At 36.1% G+C, this 19,627-nt stretch overlaps 3 protein-coding genes and 1 long non-coding RNA gene across 5 annotated transcripts; all 4 read left to right on the top strand.

The window, feature by feature from the left end:
- Nucleotides 1-47: 47 nt before the first annotated feature.
- On the top strand, nt 48-3,497 carry LOC111490803 (signal recognition particle 9 kDa protein). 2 transcript variants are annotated; one of them, XM_023139414.1, is made up of 5 exons: nt 48-254; nt 608-676; nt 1,458-1,551; nt 2,069-2,171; nt 3,233-3,497. In XM_023139414.1, exons 1-4 carry the CDS (start codon nt 183-185, stop codon nt 2,143-2,145), a joined length of 312 nt encoding a protein of 103 aa, XP_022995182.1. In that variant the 5' UTR covers nt 48-182; the 3' UTR covers nt 2,146-2,171; nt 3,233-3,497. The 2 variants fall into 2 exon arrangements, with proteins under 2 accessions (XP_022995182.1, XP_022995181.1); XM_023139413.1 differs by lacking the exon at nt 3,233-3,497 and having other exon boundaries at nt 49-254; nt 2,069-2,395.
- Nucleotides 3,498-6,294: 2,797 nt separating this feature from the next.
- LOC111490800 (probable WRKY transcription factor 39) lies at nt 6,295-7,551 on the top strand. The gene is made up of 3 exons (XM_023139411.1): nt 6,295-7,032; nt 7,099-7,224; nt 7,298-7,551. The coding sequence occupies exons 1-3, from the start codon at nt 6,464-6,466 to the stop codon at nt 7,455-7,457; spliced, it is 855 nt and encodes a 284-aa protein (XP_022995179.1). The 5' UTR covers nt 6,295-6,463; the 3' UTR covers nt 7,458-7,551.
- Nucleotides 7,552-9,758: 2,207 nt separating this feature from the next.
- Nucleotides 9,759-11,098, top strand: LOC111490801 (histone H1). The gene is made up of 2 exons (XM_023139412.1): nt 9,759-10,118; nt 10,209-11,098. Exons 1-2 carry the CDS (start codon nt 9,933-9,935, stop codon nt 10,839-10,841), a joined length of 819 nt encoding a protein of 272 aa, XP_022995180.1. The 5' UTR covers nt 9,759-9,932; the 3' UTR covers nt 10,842-11,098.
- A 5,800-nt stretch (nt 11,099-16,898) lies between these two features.
- LOC111490804 lies at nt 16,899-17,922 on the top strand. The gene is made up of 3 exons (XR_002719625.1): nt 16,899-16,965; nt 17,072-17,425; nt 17,545-17,922. It is a non-coding gene; the product is annotated as an uncharacterized LOC111490804 (long non-coding RNA).
- The last annotated feature ends 1,705 nt before the right edge of the window (nt 17,923-19,627 follow it).

Below are 19,627 nucleotides of genomic sequence, written 5' to 3'. Positions count from 1 at the left end.
AAAAAAAAAAAAAAAAAAAAAAAAAAAAAAAAAAAAAAAAAAAAAATGTCAAGCTTTCCCTCTCTTTATTTTCCAACATTTTTCACATCGCGCTTCTGAAATTCATTCCGAAGAAACCGAAGTGGTCGCACGCTCCCTAAATTTCCCAAGCTTTCCCGCTCTTTACCTTTTGCCGCAGAGCCATGGTGTACATTGCCTCATGGGACGAATTCGTCGAGCGTTCTGTGCAATTGTTCCGTTCCGATCCCAATTCCGTAAGTTATATCTTCGAAATTGGATTCCCCACATATCGTCTTCTATTTGACTGCTGAGAAATTAACATCACAGATCAGAAATCAGATCGCGTCGTTGCATTTTTATTCTCTAATTGCCTCTTTAACTGTTGATTTTCACGAAACTGAGCAAATCAGCGCCGCGGAATTGAATGATATAACGTGAGCATAATGAATTGTGAAGAGCGTTCTAATTTATCTATCTCACTTGCTTGGTTTATCTGAACATGAACTTACACTTGATGCATATGCTCCATTTATTGCATCTTTCGTCGTATTTTGTTTCGTTCTAACTGCGAACACTGCTTTCTTTTTCAACCCTATTGGAAATTTAGACGCGGTACAACATTAAGTATCGGCACTGCGATGGGAAACTGGTTCTCAAGGTCACCGATAACCGTGAGGTAAGGAATTGGTTGTTGGATCATTGATTAACATGTCAGTGTTCTTGTGATTAGTGATACTAAATGCGTGCCTCTTTGGTTCATATGGCAAAATTTTAGCCGTATGGATATCTTATGCCAATGTTTGAAAATGCGTGTTCAGGCTTCGATGCACGTGTATCCAAGTAGACTTGTGATCAAGTTTTCCTTCTATATATGCTTCTCCGCTTTATTCTTCTGTAAAGTGTTGATTAGACAACCATTGAATTGGATGCCACTGTTTTATGCAACCCCAAACTAACTACTAGTTTAGAAATCAGGTCTTATATCTAATCCTAATCCAAACCAAAAGTTCCACTGACTCTTTTGGTTTCTTTTATTATATTGGCCGAAGAGGTCTTTCATAACCTTTCTAGCAGAAGATTAGGACGTGCGAGTGTTTATTACCATGTTAAGAATCATTTTCTTCTCTTTCTCATGTGGAAATGTGAAAACTAATTAGGGCGAAATACATGGATTCAAGATATCAACTAAGAATATGATGATTAAAACTCATCTATTGGTTCTTACTTGTATGGGAAATTTACTCGATGTGTGCATTTTATCCTCATGATAAACGGGGACGATTCAATGATCTTATATTGAAACGGACACTCTGGAAGTTAACCAATGGGCATAAGGACATTTGTCAAATCATAATAATATCTTTATTGGAATAGTAGTTCTTATCTTTCTAGATGTGAAAGGTCTACTAATTTTCTCTTTTTCTTTTTCTTTCTTTTGTTTTCTCCCTGTTTGCCAGTGTCTCAAGTTCAAGACTGACCAGGCACAGGATGCCAAGAAGATGGAAAAACTCAACAACATATTCTTCGCACTGATGGCCCGGGGACCTGATGGTATTTTTCTTTGAATTTATGTCATTAATGGAGCATCTGAATACTCTGTGCATAATAAATATCCACTTGCTGTTGACATGATTTTCTAACAAAGTTTTATTAAGATTTGAATCCTTGTAGTCTATATTGATAAATGGAATGAAAATTCTATATTCTCTAATTGAATGAAAGTCCCATATCCTTAACTTTGAGCAACTTGTAAATTAGTTCCATGATGATATCAGTACTTGAAGGACGAGTTCACGTCTCTTCTAAATGCAGATTCGTGTCTGTGAATGAATGTATGTCTGCTTGCTAACTTTGTTAAATTGGAAAAAATGGTTCTCAACGTACCTGGACTTCTCACAATCTATGATCTGAAAAATGCAACCCTAGCATTCATGGCCCATCTTTTGTTTATATTTTTTATTTCCTATTATTATTATTTACCCAGAAAACTTTCAACTTATAAATCTAATGTGCACTCGGTTCTACTAGTTGGAATGATCTTATGTTTTGCCGTTTCTCTTTTGTGAAGTGGATATATCGGAAGTCACAGGCAAGGAGCAGGCTGATGCACAGCCAACCAAGAAAGGGAGGGGGAGGAAGCAATGACTTCTCATTGACTACTGCACGCATAGGTTTCTCGTTGTTCTCTAAACCCATTGATGAATTATAATCTCAATTTACGAATTATTTTGGTTCATCTTCTCATCTTGCTTTTTTCGGAATAGATTACTAGGATTCTGGAGTAAATTTTCCGTATGCCATCTCATTTTTCTTGAAAAAAATTGGTGTGCAGCTCGTTGTCATGCATGATTTTTATTCTATATTGATAGACATTTTCACAAGTTCTACCTCGGTACACAGATTTGTTCATATGCTGCACGATCTGTTAACATCTTGTGCCAAAACTTCATCATATTTTGGTTCAAAGTAATATAAGAAATTTTCTGTTATTGAGTGTATCCATTGTTATTGAGTGCAAGGCAATTAAATCTATTTGATTATTTATCTTCCATTAAAAAATCAACTGAGATCGAGTATTTTGTTTGGTAGATTATTAGAAGTTGGCAGACTTTGCTTTCTTGTGCCTCCTGATTTCAGATTCAATCATGTGCCTTTTACATTTAACCACTAGGACAGCCCACTGAAAGCACTTGAGTGCATGCATATCAAGATTTTTCTTTATCAATCCTTTAGTCTTTACCAAGATGCCCCCACCATCACCATTTTAGCTTTATCTTCAAATCTGCATAGAAGCCACCTTCATTAGTTGCTCTGAGATGCCTTCTCTGTGAGCAGTGCTCTGAGATGTCTTTAAAATTTTCAAAGTAACTTTTTGACCTTTAGTCAAACGTCATCCAAAAAAAATTTAATTAGTTAAAATCATGTTTAAGATATAAAAAAAAAAAAACTAATTCAAGCACCCTTACCAGTATTCTATAGTCGATCAAATTGAATGGGAAAAGTATCGAGAAGAATTATTATGGCCCTCTCTTCTCCAAAAGATGTTCTGGTGTTTAATTTTGTGGTTGCTGGCAGTTTATAGAAGTTGGAATGTATTTCTTATTACTATAAATAATGCTCTATTCTCTCATAGAATCAATCCATCTTGTAAGGTTCATTGGCAACAAAATGTATGAGTTAGTCAAATGGCAAATAGAGCAATGTAATCTCAAAAGTTTTTAGTTTTTTTCAGATCAACCACATGTGGGAGTGAGATTCGAACCTTTGATGTTTGGTCAAGGTATCTTGCCTTAACTTGGACTGACAAAAATTTATAGTTTATGAGATTAAACTGTTGTAGTTGTCTATTAAGATGTTAAATATTTTGCCTTTAAGCATAAAATATTAGTGTTAGAACAATTCAACTGTTTCATGAAGGGTTGAATTTCATGTTTGTTTGCATATTCATGATTGTTAGAAACGTATTACAAGGAACCCAAAATTCAAAATTCCAAAAACACGAACTCATCTTTGTAGTCTTGGGCCGGGTAGAAGTATCACACCCTTCCAACTTTATAGCTTTCTCCTTTGGTTCATTTATAGGGATTTGTTCCCCAAGAGTACACATCTTTTTCATTTTTAGCATGTGATTGTGTCAAGATTGAAGGAAGCTGTTTTAGTCACTGTGGAGTGAAATCTTCTTGGCTTCTCTGGCCAAGCAAAAACACCACCACACTTTTGTTCTTTGGGGAGATAGTCTCCTTGCCATGTTGAATTTGTTATCCATGTAGGGCTACTGGCTACTGGCTACCGAGTCTGAGCTGCAGCCTGAAGATTCCTTTCAGACAGATGATTATGAACATGTTGATATTTCGGACTTTCCCACTCAATTATAATGGCCACTTTCCAAGGCTGTATTTTAGACCCTTTGCCCCCATTATGAAGACAAAATTCTGGTATGAAGTTCTCAGCTTATTACGTTAGAAAAAAAGACTTAATAGCACTTCTTCAACAAGCCTTTTGGAAAGCCTCCATTAATAACCTTGATGGAACATAGTTGGGTTAAGTTGGATTTATCATCTACTGAAAGCATCATTTTGGATGAGATAAACGTACGATCACATCATTTGAGTTGGAAATGTTTCTTAATCTAACTCAACTAGATTTATGAAATGCTCATGTGACGTTATTTTTTACTTTGACCAGACTAAGAGTTTTATTTGCCAATAGCTATGTGAGTATGCATTTAGATACAACACAAAGAGGTTTTCCAAGTAAAATGAAAGATTGGTTGAAACTAGTTTGGGAAATAGGATTAGATTACATCAAAATTCTTGACTGATTGGCTTAAATCCAATGATGGTGGAGATGAAAGAAGGGTTAGATTCAAGGGATGGCAAGAAACCCACCATCTTTTAAAGCCCCTCTCAAATCAGGTTGAGGGGGGATGCCCTCGTTCAAAGAATATGAATCGTGCTTCCTTGAAATTCTGAACTCTAAAATAATGCTCTCCTTTTTATTCTTCAAATTTTAATTTTGGGAATATAAAAAATTCCAAATAGCAGAGAACATTTGAATTTTAAATATATATGGTTGAGGAAAGTAATGAAAAGTTTAGAGCAGTGTTTTAATTGTGCGCTGATGGTGTGGATTATTCTTCTGGAAATACTTCAAAACATAGAAAGGAGATTAAAAAAAAGCACTATGAGTTAGTGGAAGAAGTTCAAAGTTTCAATTGGAGATAATGTAGAATAGACACACTCTCACTTTGTAGAGGGTGACACCCATTATCTTTAGTTCCCCTTCATTTCTGAGTCTTCTCTGAACTTTTCTTAATACTTCCCAATCACCTCCATTAAAATCATATAGGGGTTATCCAACTTATACCTTCTGTCCTCCCTCTGCATCTATTTTTATTTTTTGAAGTAAGAAAAAGACTTGGACCATCTTGAGATCATCACCAACTTGCCCAAAATAAATTTGATTTAGACGACTATCTTAAACAAGACTTAATGTTACCGTCTAGTTAAGTACATTGCTTACTAACAAAAAAATTTAATTAGCCTTTAAAATTACATCACTTTTTTTTTTTTTTTTTTTTTTTTTTGGGGGTGATATTGACACCAAAATGGAGGGCTTTTGTGAATGTGTATGGAGAGCACTATTGATGCCAATTAATTTACAATAATGATAATCCCACTAACTTCCATTGATTATGGTATCATTTAATTTTAAAACCTCCCCCACTAAATTAAAATAAGGTCATAAAGGCATCAAACTTTGTAGACAAATTCTATTCATCTACATTCTCTTCAATATATCTCCTCTACACTTGTTTTAAATATCAAAATATCTTTATTTAAAGTACTAAAACTGCTCTTACCAACCCTAATGCCTCTCTTTCTTTCTAGTCCTCTTCGCAAGACAGCTGGACGGATAAGATTAATTTCTTAATCACTCATCTACTATCATTAAGTATGGATAAAAAGAACATCAATTAAACCATACATTCTAGCATCAAATCAAATTAGTAAAATCCATTTGCTATATAGTTCTTTTTTATATTTCAGTATCGATATAAAGATAAAGTAACTTTTAATGCAACAAATGTGTAGCACGAAAATTTGAATTTAGCTTAGCATTTATTTTTAACAAATAAATAAAAAGTCTTCTAAAATTGTGGGTTGGATGAGTTTGACCTGGAGGTAACGGATGCGGAAAAGGGTCAACTAATGTCGGCCCAGTGGGACCCACTTCCCATGTCAGCCGCAAACATGTCTCTCTGGCTATGATTGCATCAGGTCGAATCTTTGGGCGTAATGGCAATTTTTGTTTTTTTTTTTCTTAATATTATTATTAAATCGAAAATGACAAAATTGATATAATTACAAAATTAGCCTCGGATTTCTATCCTTGCTGCCTCTGAACTACAAGACTATAGGCGTCAAATAATAAACTGAAAAATAAATTAATATCGCTTTCTTTTTATCAAATTTTAGCATGGTTTACGAATTAAGGCATCTATTAATTATTCATTCATTACTATCATTTTTATTTTTTGTGAAAATAATTATCTATTTTTTATATACCCTAATTGAGGGTTAAGAAAAGTTGGCAACTCCGTGCATGGTGAGTGTATGTTTGGCAACTCCAAAATAATAATAAATAAATAAATAAATAAATAAAAACAAACAATTTCTTGTAATTTCAACTTCAATCTCCGTGGGTCCCACCAGAACAAGGAATTATTTATGAATTAGAAATTTGGAGAGTAGTCGTTTTAATTAGTTTTAATTAGTTTTGATGGATGTTTTTGTTTAGGGTTTCTGAAACTTGCACGCTCTCCTCCTCTCCATTTCCCCTTGTTTCTTCTTCTACTCTTCCCATCTTCTTCGCCTTCTCATGATTCCCTCTTGGATTTTACCTGCTTCGCTTCTTTTCTGAACCACCTCTCTTCTTCTCTTTTGTCTTCTGGGCTTTTGCAATGGAAGAGGTTGAAGAAGCTAACAGAGCTGCCATACAGACCTGCCATGGAGTTCTCAATCTCTTGGCTCATCAACCTCCTCACTTGATCCCATTGACGGTGGACACTGGAGAAGCAGTTTCCAAGTTCAGAAAAGTGGTTTCTCTTTTGTATACTGGGTTTGGTCATGCAAGAGCCAGACGGCTCAACAACATTCCTTCTCTCCCTCTGCCCCATAACGCTCTCTTGGATTCCCCAACTCACACAACGCATCCTCCAACCAAAACTCTTCACCCTTTTCACCCTCCTTTCAACACTCAAGTTTCTATTTTTCTGGGAAACCCACACTTGGGATTGCCTCACAATCATATCCAAATCCCCAAACAACCTCCATCTTTAAGCTTCAGCTTCCCACAACAACAACAGAAACAGAGGATGTTGGCCCATCACAACCCGACGAATCTCAATTTTGACAACTCCAATTGCTCACTCACAATGCCATCACCTACATCTTTCATTTCTTCACTCAGTATGGACGAAGGGAGCTTCCAATGCGGAACCACTGCCAAATGCCATTGCTCCAACAAGAGGTTGGATTCCTATCTCTATTTGTCTGTTGCAGCAACAATTTTTGTTTATTCGCGTTGTTCTTGTAGGAAACATAGAGTGAAGAGATCAATCAAGGTGCCCGCCATAAGCAACAAGCTTGCTGATATCCCTTCCGATGAGTATTCATGGAGGAAATACGGGCAGAAGCCGATTAAGGGCTCCCCTCATCCAAGGTAATGATCAAATCTTGGATGTAAGCAGGAGCATGAAGTTTGTGTTTATGGAATCCAAAATGTGTGGGTGCAGGGGTTACTACAAATGCAGCAGCATGAGAGGTTGTCCCGCGAGGAAGCACGTGGAGCGGTGCCTACAACAGCCATCCATGCTCATTGTAACCTACGAAGGGGAACACAGCCACCCCACCATGTCTGCACACACTCAGCCTCCAAACCTGCTCTCAGATTAATTCATTGGAATTGCTTTTGATGCTTGCTTCTGCACATAATGACCTCCTCAACTTTCTTCTTCAAACCGTATATATTTATATATCTTTTGGATAACCCTTATGTTATAAATTATAATCCATAGTTGAAAAAGCGGATATTGATTTTGTGCTCTAAAATGTATATTCTAACAAGAAAAACTGGTGCTGATAGTTGGAATGTTGGGGATTTTGGGCCTTTGCCCACTTCTCTGTTTAGAATGGGCCGATATTGGGCCGATATTGGGCCGCTTGCCGTTAAAAGAAGAAAAAGAAGCGACATAAGCATGACTTTTATCGAAAGAAAGCATGAATTTTTCATGATTAAGTCAAACAATAAAATGTATATTTTTTTTGAATGAATCTCTTTGAGAACATAAAAATCTGATGCATAGGGTCCTTATTTATGAACAAAATCAATGGGAGTAATTATTAAATATAAGTATATTTGTGTAAAAGATAAAAAGATAAAGACATATAGGAACTCCAAGTAATTATTATTTATGATTAAAGTAAAAGTATAAATAAAACTCGATGACTGATTTAAACTGTCTATTACGTAAATAAAATATGTTATCAAATTCAAGAGAGATTAATTTTTTTTTTTTTTATTTGTAAAAAAGTCAAATATTCTTGGTTTTAAATGTTTTTTTAATGACCAACTAACTATATCCTTAATTGGTTAAATGTTCTTTTAGACCAATCTTTCTTACAATAAAAGAAAATTCAAACATGTTAGTTTGTCTTTTTTTAAATACTTTTAACTTTTAACTTCGAAAGTTAATACAATATCTAACGTATGATTGCTTAAAATTTATGGAAGGAATTCAATTCGGCTACCAATGGATACTCTTTCAAGACTTTTTCACTCTCCGCTGCAATCGACTAAATCCTTATTGAAAGTATATGAATGTTTTTTTTTTTGAACTTTTGAGTTGAAGATGGCTCAATTTCAAACTCAAATTTGGTTGATAAGCACCTTGGATTGAAATTTCAATATTTGAACGGATTGGATTATGTCACTTTAATTATTTTGGTCATTGAAATTAGTTTTAAAAAGATCTTACCTTTTCAATCTATGAAACTAATTAATAGCAAAAAATTTGAGACAAATTATTCAAATAGGTTACTATAGTGAAACAATTAGTTTTGGTCGGCTTGGATGTACGAAAGATCAATTGTACAAATAACATAGTTTTGCATCTAGATGTTATTTAAGAAATATACTTATATTTAATAGCCGTCGCGAAAAGATCTAAAAGAGCTATTAAAGAAAAAAGAGTTAGAGGTGCATGAAGAATGAAATTGTATCTATTGTAACAAAAAACGAGACCTAAAATGAAAACTAAACTACTAACGCCCAATTGTGTTGCATGAAATATTGTGGTTAAAGACGTTTGAGCTATTTTCTATATTCAAAACTTAATATATAAACATAATTTTAGTTTAAATATGAGTTTGATCATCGACCTAGTTTCAAGAGCTTAATTAGATTTTAATGGAATATAAGTAAATCACATCGACTTAATCTCATACATTGTTGATAGTTGTAAGGAGAGGGTGTAATTTGCAAACTATTAACAAGAATTTACCCTTTCGTCAATTTTGTAGAATATAACTCGGAAGTCATGTACTATTCACTTAATTTAGTGTGTTTGAAATAACGGATTCAATTATCTGGTAAACATAAGTTTATTTTTGCGAACAAGTTTTATATTTGTATATAATGTGTTCAACTTTAACGATGTTTCAGGTAATAGTTTTACATCGAAACGATATTTATTTTTTTCGATTCTTATTCTGTTGGACTCTGTAACTAAGCTATTATCCATAGGAATGAAAATTTGAGGTTTTGATCGGAAGCATTGTTCTAAAATTGCTATAAACTACCATAGCATCGTGATAAACCCTAATCATGACCATTTCACATTCAAAATCAAATATGTGTTGCATTTATCAACATAATAATATGAAAAAATATTCATTAGAAAGCTAATAAAATAAGCTACCAAATAAAGAAAAAAGCACCTAAATATATTAAGTTGAGGCTAAGTTATGACCATATTAATCATGCTTAAAAACACACCCAACTCTTCTAACACCTCCCCCTTCCAAGCTCCTCCATCAAATGCCTCCCAAATCTAGCGCTATCAGCCGTCGATGACGCTTGATCGAACGGCTGTAGTTTAAACTTGGAAAAGGTGGCGATCCGCGTCATAGGCGTTTTCTCCAATCACATTTCAGCTTCCCTGTGTTGAATATGACATGCCGACTATTTAAGCCTAAACATTTTAGTCAATTTCTCGCAACTAAATTACCAGTAAGATATCAAATAGCTTCCATCTCTTGGCTGTACATCCCAATTTCATCCCGATTGTTTTCGCTTGCCAACTCAATTCTTCTGTTCGTAGACCCTAATCTTGCTTTTGGATTGTGGAATTTGATCTCTTATCTACTCCAATGGCTACTGAGGAACCGGTCGTGCCGGTGGAGTCTGCGGCAGAGCCGACCGACGCTGAACCAGCAGAAGTGAATCCAGCTAACAAGGCCGCGAAGTCGAAGAAGTCCAAAGAACCTAAAGAGAAGAAGCCTGCTGCTGCTGCTAGAAAAACTAGAAATCCTCCAACTCATCCTCCATATGAAGAGGTGTGTTGATGGATCGTATTCGGATTTTGGAATTGGTTCTTGGTTTGTTTGTTCTGTTATGTTAATTTTGCTATGGTGTTCTGGTTTCAGATGATTAAGGATGCAATTGTCACGTTGAAAGAGAGAACTGGTTCGAGTCAGTATGCGATCACCAAATTTATTGAGGAGAAGCAGAAACAACTTCCTTCGAACTTTAAGAAGCTTTTGTTATTCCATTTGAAGAAACTTGTGGCTTCCGGGAAGTTGGTGAAGGTTAAGAGTTCATTTAAGCTTAAGTCGGCGAAGTCGGCGATTGTGAAACCTGCTTCTCCTGCCAAGAAGCCTGCAGCTGCGAAGCCTAAACCAAAAGCGGCCGCTAAGACTAAGGCTGTGGCTAAATCTTCAGCGAAGCCGAAAGCCGCTGCAAAACCGAAGCCGAAGACGGCTGCCAAGCCTAAGGCTGCTGCTAAACCTAAGCCTACGGCAGCCAAGTCAAAGAGCAGTGTTGTTGCGAAGCCCAAAGCTGCAACGAAGACTAAAGCCGCTCCCAAGCCGAAAGCCAAGGAGAAGCCTGCCAAGGCTTCAAGGACATCGACGAGAACCTCACCTGGGAAGAAGGCACCAGCTCCGAAACCGACGGTGAAGAAAGCACCGGCGTCCAAGAAGGCACCAGCAAAAAGTGTTCCGGCAAAGAAAGTGAAATCGCCGGCAAGAAAGGCCCCTGCTAGAAGAGCAAAGAAGTAAAGGAAATAGAAGGAATCTAGCATTCGTAGCGGCGGTCCTGTAAATCCGTTATCGTACTGGGTGTATCGACCCTTACATGCCATGCTATAGAGGAGTTTTACTTTTCGAATTTTTCTTTTATTTGTTTATTTGGTAGACCTTTCACCAAGATGATGTATCGCTCAGCTTAGTTTTAATGGAAATTGTGTTATCAATTAGGAGCGTCGATTTCGGTTCTCAACCAGTGAATTCAATGGGCAATGCAACTTCGTTGATTACCTGGAAACGTTTCGATTCTCTTGCGCTTGAAATGGATATGGATTGCGTAACCGAAGTCTAGCTTTGTTGCTAAGCTTGGTAAATCTCATTCTTTCTCGATTTTTTTGCCCTAGCTTTCTGTTTCTGTGGTTCCGATTTCGCACAATTTCGATCTAAGCATCGAATTCTCAGAGATAATTTTTAATTAATTATCCAGCAATAATCTATGCTTTTTTAGGGTTTGGATCAAACCGTATTCTTCATTGTTTGGACAGAAGATTATAGCATCTTTCTCATATTCCATGGTATAACCTCCAGTTGTCTGCATTGGTTCTCCGTTGTAGATTGTAGATTGTTATATAGATTGTCGAGGGATTTCAGTCTCTAGTGATGAATTTGGTTTTGTATACATGGATTAAGAAGTTTGAATTGAAAGATAGATAATTTTTGAAGGATAATGGTATACCTACCGTCGTCTTAAGACCGTCAAGGTTAGAAAGCATGCTTTTATATTAATCCGGTTATGTTCTGTAACAGTTGGTTTTTTTTGGTAATTTGTCCGACGTGTGAATCAAACATATTCCTTGTTATTAATTTCTCTCTTTCAAATAAGAAAATAAGAAACCTAAACACAATGTGCATCTGAGTTTGTAAGCCTAGTGTATAGTTCATAGTTTGGGGATAAGATACCTATACCCTTTGGTTTGATTTTCTATCAATTACTATAGATGGATGGCCCGAATGAAGACACCTTTAATCTTTGATGGTTTGATTTTCTATCTGTTACCTATACCCTTCGGTTCCATTTTTGATCTTTTACTATGTCAAAGGTTGAGGATCTTCGCCCATGGTTTATCTGAAAAACAATTCTAGACTAACAGATTTCTGATTTCTTACATAGGAAATCAGAAGCATAGGGTGTGATAGCAACAAATGTTGGGAATCAATAGGGGGTAAAATCCTAGGGAATCAATGGGTTACATATAAAAAGAGGAAGCTATTGAGGAATACAAAAGTAGTAGGATCCTACTGAATATTCCCCCTCTAATCTCTATAGTTGGAATATGAGAACAAATTTGGTATACAGGTGGAGAACCTATTTTCCTAAACTTCCTGTCTTTCCTATTTCATCAATTTCTGATGGTGGCTCGATTCAACTCCTAGAAACAAGTTAGAAAAGAGGTAGTTGTAAGCTAGCAAGGCCGACTGCACACAAGAACGGTCACTTACTAGGTTGCACACTGATCGGATATCTGTGGATTTGGAAAAGAGGATTGAAGAAGAAGAGGACATAAGAAATAAAGAGAGAGGGAAGACCTTACGACATTTTTTATGAAGTAAACGAAATGGAGAGGAAAGATCACTAGATCAAACCTTGAAATAATGGTCTTCGAGGTTCTGATGAAGGCTGGTTCAACAAGGATATGGAATACTCTGCTTCAACTAGCAGTGGGGAAGATATTTGGCACTTTCTTGGCGCAGTTTGTATATCTTCCGGCTAAGATCTTCCAATATGACCTATCAATTTTATGACACAATGTGACGATTAAGTGATAAAATTGTCCTCAAGATCTGTGAGGCTACTTCTCTTGATTTATATTATTCTCTCTTCTAAACATGTGGATATTCTCCCCCCAGACATGAATACTACCTATTACCTTAAGTTGGTATCACTCCCTATCCTAAGGAAGAAAAAACATTCCAAATAAGACATAAATCGAAGTACGATAAATCAACAAAGGTTTTTGAGACTACACCAAGATAAGACTTGAAGTTTTGCAGAATCAAACTGAACAACCTAAGGAAGATACTTTTCTTCATAGATTCTTTGAACCTAACCATCCACAAAACTATCCAAACTGGTACATAGCCTTCACTTCCTTCAAACTAGAATAAACCTCTTAAATAAGATTCTAAAACAGCACATGCAGGACTGAGACGACCTAAAAAGGAAACTTCAGTTTTCTGACAATTCATATCAATGACCTCAATCGAGCACAAAACAAAATATACCCCAGCCTTCCCAGAACCTCCTAGACCTGGGAGGCATTAAAACTAATGATGCTATCCAAAAGAGATTCCATTCACTCCTTGAGTTGCCAATGCTTCATGTGACATGGTTATGGAAAACCCCGCTCGCTTACTTGAGGGTAGGAGCCGTTATTATGAGTAAGATCTCAAGTATTATGAGGCCCCATTTATGAGGGAAAAATCATAATGGTGGTGGCTACTATTATGGGAGAAATTCTCCAGCATTATGAGGCACTGTGTTAGAAGAACAAGTTTATTTTTCTGCTCTCATCTATTGCAGCTGGTTAGCTATTTAGCCTGTCTTCCCTTCATTCTCGTCCAGGATATCATTCCATCGAATATTAAAGTGCGCATTTCATTTGGTCCCTGATACTGGGAGGCATTAAAACTAGTTATTCTATGGAAAAGAGAAATGCCCACGAACGTCTCCTAAACTGGTGCTCTATGCATAGGCAAAGTAAGAAAGAAGGGTGATGTCTGGTTCTTTCTGTTTTTATTGGCGTTTATTGGATAATGTTCCTGCAATCTCCTTTCATATGTTCCATTCTATTTCACAAATAGCGTTCCTTGTTAAAAAAGTGTGAACTTGATTGTATTAGCTTAATACTACTTCAGCACAGTTGGAACCATACTTCTCGATATGAAAGTGCACTAGGAAGATGAGAATACTCTTGATTTTGATCACTCTTTTATCAGGATATTATACGTCAGCCGTTCTGCTACTGGTAACAGAGCATGGTAGAGAGACTTGCTTGATTTTGGCTAATTCACCAGGAATGCTTATCTTAAGATCGTTCCTTCTAGTGTTGAGCAGGTCGTTTGGGCTTTAAGATCTCTGTTTAATTTGGTACAGTTACCTGAATGTTGTCCAATTAGGTTCTAACGTACAACTAGGATGGGGTGAGTTGTACGGGGTATTTTGAAGTTATTAAATTGTTTCAGCTTGCATCAACCTTCATCAGCATGCTCCCTCCCTCATAATTTCCTCATCTCCTCTTCGAGTGATGAGCAGATGTGCGTAGCCGCAATATCTAATCTGTTGCCACCATTTGTACTGTGCGCTTGTTTCTATTTCTTTTTTGCGTGTGTCTATGTGATTTGTATAAAACAATTATCGAATAGATTGATCACTTCTTATTTAGACAGAATTCAGTAAACAAATGAAGACACTTTTTTAATTTTAAATATATATTGATAGTAAAATTTCTCTTTAACTGCCCAAAGAATTCATGCTTGTTCACAACGTCATCTAATGTACGCCAGCATGTTTGTTTTTGCAAAACGATTCAAGGGCTAATGCCCTTGCTATCTGTACATTTATGACTTTCTTGCATCCTCTCTATTTCTCTTGCATGGCCTTCAGCTCTGTTGATTTCCTTAATTGTGGTTTTTATTCTTCATCTCTACGAACTAGTTTATCCTTTAAAAGAAGCATCAGTGCAAATAGAAATGATTCCGAAGTTTTCTATAGTTTTCCTCTTTCCTTCCAAGGATCTGTAAGTTGAAGTCAGCACTCTAGAATTTCTTCATCTTTTTGCTGGTGTTTTCAACGTATTTACCTTTTCCATGTGGCCAAGAACTAACAATTGCAAACACCCGAATGTTTGAGTTGAAGTTGTATTTCATAAGCCATCTGCTACTCAAAATGTCTATAGACGCTGGATTGCATCTCTGGAAGCTTTGTCCAGCAAAGTAGCATGCTCTCATTTTCATGGAAAGGAGTAACAAGCAACAGATTTCTCTTAAGGTGATTTGAAATTTCTGAAAGAACTTTGTACGTCAACTTCTTTAAAATGCGGATATGTGTGTGTGTGTATACATGTTTTGGATATTACTCCAGGCTTTTTTCTAGTTTTTGTCCATTAATGGGGGACCTATCATTTCATAACCTTTAGAGGGAGGTGCTTGACATTCCACATGTTTCTACTACTTCAGTGAATTAACCTTGAAAATTGCTCCCTAATCTCCTTACTATGCTGAGATGATAATTATTCATCACGATCCTTCCTGATGTGATATTTCTTAATAGGAGTGAGTTGGTTCTGCAAATTCAGATATTAGTGTTTCTCCCTTTCCGTTATTTTAGTGAGGAAAATGTGTTTTTTCCCCCTTCTCTTTAGCCATTGAATCCTCCATTTACTTTGCAGATGTTTCTCATTTGATACACCTTGACGAATAGGCTTCACATGAGGATAATGGTTTGAATTGTTAGTTATTACGAATGTTTACTAGTCATAGAATTGGCATTCATCACCTATGGTTGCCCAATGCTATATGTGTAGTATAAATAGACTATGAGGTGAAATTGATATCTTATTTGTCCAAATGAGTATAGTTTAATTGGTAAGATATATTGAGGATAGAGGTTCAAATTCCTTAAGCCAAATGTTGAGTTTGTTGTTTCATATTTGCGACATATGGATGACTTAAAGTTTGTGTTATTGACATCCATCATTGTGACCAGTTGGTTGTTGATGAATTGGTTGGGGTTTCCTGGGTACAGAGGTGGGAGGCAGCCTGATTGAGAAAATGAACTTTTGGGTTGCATTGGATATATGCTCTCAAGCCTAAAAGAGATAGGAATAGTGAGTTGCAAGAGACATGACACCCGAATAAGTGAAGTAAGGGATTGATGTAACCAAAAACTCACTTTGTGAAGCTTTTTGTAGGTTTAGACCAGTCACATTGCTCGTCTTTTGTACAAGAGGATGTACAAAAATTATTGTTATACTGAACAATATTTATATAGCAGTTAGTCCATTTAGAGAACATCATTTTATTAGCTTTTGGAACAGTAGTACGACCCAGATTTCATACCTTGCTATTCAGAAGGGACCTGCAATTGAAATGGGCCCTTCCTAGCTTGTTGATTAGGGCAAAATGTGTGCCACCAGTCGAGGCTATAACGTGAGGGGAAGTCATTTACATGCCCAATAACTCCAAAAACAAGTGTTATGAGACCAAATATATATATGTGTATATATATATAAAGAAAGCTAGGAACAACATTTATGAGTGGCTGATTAATTTATTCAAGGTCTTCGTGAAGATTATATCAATGTCGCCATCCTTAGTTTGTGAAGAATATTGTAGGTGATAATCTTATGGATTTTTGTTATTGACAAATCCCACAAAACTTTATTATAACCAATAAAGTAGCTCTTCCTTTTCTATAGAACAGTTGGCTGCTTTTTCATTGATGGATTATAGAAATATCAACTTCAAAAAGTGTAAGAGCTAAGGTGCATGTGATTTCTTAAAGAAGGATACAAATGAGGTTGTAGAATTTTAATCCTAGACAGAAAATTTAAATCAACAAAATTCCAATCGTGTTATCATTAGATTATATGATCCTTTTCGAGAGCCCTGTTTTACATTTTTGTTTTGTTTTAATCTAATGTTTCATAAATGACTTTATTTTGATAGATTCCATGCTCACCCTTTAGATTTGTTTGTCTACGGAATGATATCCATTATAATTGCAACCTATTCATTTACACTTTTTTAGATATTGAATTATGTAAAGAAATATAGCATGAGGAAGCATAGCTCAATGATTAAGGCTCATGTGTCTTCAAGGTTAAAGGTTCAAAATTTTCCACACTTTCCTCCCGTTGAACCAAAAATAAAAAAAGAACCAGGTTTGAAAATCCTAGTTAGATTAGTTATATTGATGATTTGAAAGTGTAGCATTTACTAAGATTGTTTAGGGAACTACTTGGTTTTTGACTTGTGTGTGAAAGAACAGCTGATTTCCACTTTATTTTTACCCAACTAAACGGTGATGCAGTAGAAAAGGAAAAGTGAAATGATGAATATGCAGCTGCACATCGGTGACGAGAAGTTTCATTGTCTGGTAAATTTTCATGATTTTCACCCTTCTGTTACCTTCAATGATTATCTTGAGTCTGTTTCCCAAAGAAAGAAAAGATGAAGTATTTTGTCTTCTGCAAAAAAATCAGCTATGTGCAGCAAACTACAAGAGTTGGTGCTTTTCTATGTATTGTTTTTTGTAGGTATGTGAGCAACAAATTATTTGTTCAGATGAACAGATGTCGACTTCAAATGGTGAAAAGTTTGGTTCACAAAATGCCATGCAATTTGAAAATGTACAGATGTTAAAGAACATACAAGATTCTGCTTATCTTACATCTTTTTTCAATCTCTTTCCTCATCGTCTTCTCTTATGGATATAAAACTGTGACCACCTCTGCCTCTCTCTCATCTCTGTGTTGATGAAAGTTTTTAACAAATTTTTTTTTTCTCTCCCAGTGGTCTTAATGGATTTCTCAGTTTCTGGAAGCACAGTGATTGAGGTCAGTTTTAGCTTTTGTACCAGGACACTTCCTTTAGAGATGTTTTTTTTGTCTGCCGTCTAGGCACCAATCCCAATTACTCTTTAGAAAAGAATCTTAAACTATAATCTCATCAGCAGGTGTGAACATCCACATCTCATTAAACATGTGAATGGAAGATTGGGTCAAAGCCCAAACAGCCCAGGGTCGACCGTCCTCTTTGGTTGCGCCTCTTTTCTTCTTGTCCGGCCAATTCCGGTCGTCTATCCAACGTTCCATCCACTTTTATCCCAACTTTGGAAGGAAACGCAGGAAACCCAACTTCATCTTAGCGAGGTAAGTTTCACTAAGCTCGTTCAAACCTCCCTTTCAAATGAACTTTTTTTTCATTGTTGTCTGAAGATCAATATCAAATACGTTCCCTTCTCCAAAATTTGAGCACAACCGTTCTCATCAAAACCAAAGCCTAAAGATTCTGAACTTTTTGGACTTTCAGCATGTCAAGCACTTATACCAATTGCATTTGATTATTTCCAAATGTTTAACATCATGTCAAACAAACTCATGAAAGAATCATGGGCTATGTTTATACACTCTCTCTTATCCTTCGATCAAGAGATTAGACAAAAATTCACAATTCGTTATTATGGCCCACCTCCATTTATGATCTTCACATGTAACCTAATCTCCCCAGCATTATTCTTTTCTTCCCAACCACACCAATTTCTGACCCTTTTCAGTAGACATGCCCACAATAAATGGACCACTGACATTCCTCGTCGCCTTTTGTATAGGCTACAGTTAACTTCAGTTGTATTTTATTGCTTAGATTATAGTTAATTCATCATTGTCATAGTCATGTGACCGTCACCGTTGCCACCGTGGCCTACTCTATTAGGCTACACAATCATACATCAATATTTGTAGTAGTATGCTAGCTAGCTTAAACTAGGTTTACGTTCACATATTTCTTTCTCATTTTTAGTCTATAATAATTTGTGTTTTGATCTTGAACAACAAATTTCTTTTTCAATTACATTCCAGTCTTTTTTTTTTTTTTTTAGGTAATGTATCAACTTCAAGGTTTCTCTAGTTTAGTAATGATTTGATATTCTTCCGTCATATCAGCTATATCAATTGTAAGATGAATGAACCAAAGTGGCACCCGTTAGAAACAAAATCAAGCACACTACAGTACGCTTCTTGACAGCTACTCCCTTCGGGTTTACATCTTCCAAATCATTTCTAACGAACAAAATTGACTGGAGTTGGAATCCCCTCCCCTCCCCTCTTATTCTATTTTGTAGCTACAATTATAGTTTGGGTTGGAGGGGAAAGTTTCTCAACAAGAACAAAACTTCATCTTGGATATAAGCACAACAGAAGAACAAAGAAACAGCAGTAGATTCCACCTTATTTCTTTCAAATAAACTTCCCGACACAATCAAAAAACACAGTAAAACAGCCATGAAAACTTGGGTGAATTAGGACAGCCTTCACAGACCTCCTGCATAAGTATATAACCAGCATACCTGTATGACGGGCAGCAGAGGCTTGCCGAGGCCACCCAACTGAAGAAAAAAGTGAAAGATTTAATGGGGTGTGTTGAGGGGAATGAAGCCTGGTCCGAAATCATTCAAAACTTAAAAGAGTTTGATTGTTTCAAATTCAAAGGATGAAAGATATCGCACCAGACAACATTCCCCTCAACTGTTCATAAAGAGAGAGAGAGAGAGAGGAAAAGAAGTGTAAAGATGGAACGAAAAGAAAGAAAGAAAGAAAGAAACAAAGAAAGAAAGAGAGAAGGGGTTTGATTGAGATTTGATTTGGCCATGCATTATTTTTAACTTTCATGGGGTCCTTTTATACGTAATAAGGAAAGGCTTTTGTTGGGTATGGGCATTGTGACATGGACTCCACTTTCTACCCTCATCTAAACAGTCTTTTTTTTTTTTTTTTTTTTTCCCAGTTTTCACACCATAAAATGGCTACTTTTCATGCTCATTTCTTGAGGAATCTCACGATATTGCATCTTTATGTCTATCTACTGACTAATATTTATCCTGCAAAGATCATTTTGGGTTAAATGTTTAGAAGTTGTGTGGATGTTGGATATTGTTGTGGATCGAAAGGCAGGGGAAGAAGGAAGGCGACACTGTGGGACTTGAAGAACATAAAGAAATTAAATTTTGGTATTCCTTTCATTCGCACCACCCAAATCTT

The sequence above is a fragment of the Cucurbita maxima genome, unplaced genomic scaffold (assembly GCF_002738345.1).
Source record: "Cucurbita maxima cultivar Rimu unplaced genomic scaffold, Cmax_1.0 Cma_Scf00016, whole genome shotgun sequence".
Lineage (NCBI taxonomy): Eukaryota > Viridiplantae > Streptophyta > Magnoliopsida > Cucurbitales > Cucurbitaceae > Cucurbita > Cucurbita maxima.
Note: the sequence above shows the minus strand (reverse complement) of the source record. Positions and strands in the feature narration are given on the sequence as shown.

What these genes read in the sequence shown, in the direction of transcription:
- LOC111490803 (XM_023139414.1), top strand. Translation starts at nt 183, where the DNA reads ATGGTGTACATTGCCTCATGGGACGAATTCGTCGAGCGTTCTGTGCAA. An exon ending in TCCGTTCCGATCCCAATTCC is followed by an intron (nt 255 to 607) that starts GTAAGTTATATC and finishes TTGGAAATTTAG; the next exon opens with ACGCGGTACAACATTAAGTA. An exon ending in AGGTCACCGATAACCGTGAG is followed by an intron (nt 677 to 1,457) that starts GTAAGGAATTGG and finishes CCTGTTTGCCAG; the next exon opens with TGTCTCAAGTTCAAGACTGA.
- LOC111490800 (XM_023139411.1), top strand. Translation starts at nt 6,464, where the DNA reads ATGGAAGAGGTTGAAGAAGCTAACAGAGCTGCCATACAGACCTGCCAT. An exon ending in TGCCATTGCTCCAACAAGAG is followed by an intron (nt 7,033 to 7,098) that starts GTTGGATTCCTA and finishes TTGTTCTTGTAG; the next exon opens with GAAACATAGAGTGAAGAGAT. An exon ending in AAGGGCTCCCCTCATCCAAG is followed by an intron (nt 7,225 to 7,297) that starts GTAATGATCAAA and finishes GTGTGGGTGCAG; the next exon opens with GGGTTACTACAAATGCAGCA.
- LOC111490801 (XM_023139412.1), top strand. Translation starts at nt 9,933, where the DNA reads ATGGCTACTGAGGAACCGGTCGTGCCGGTGGAGTCTGCGGCAGAGCCG. An exon ending in CTCATCCTCCATATGAAGAG is followed by an intron (nt 10,119 to 10,208) that starts GTGTGTTGATGG and finishes TTCTGGTTTCAG; the next exon opens with ATGATTAAGGATGCAATTGT.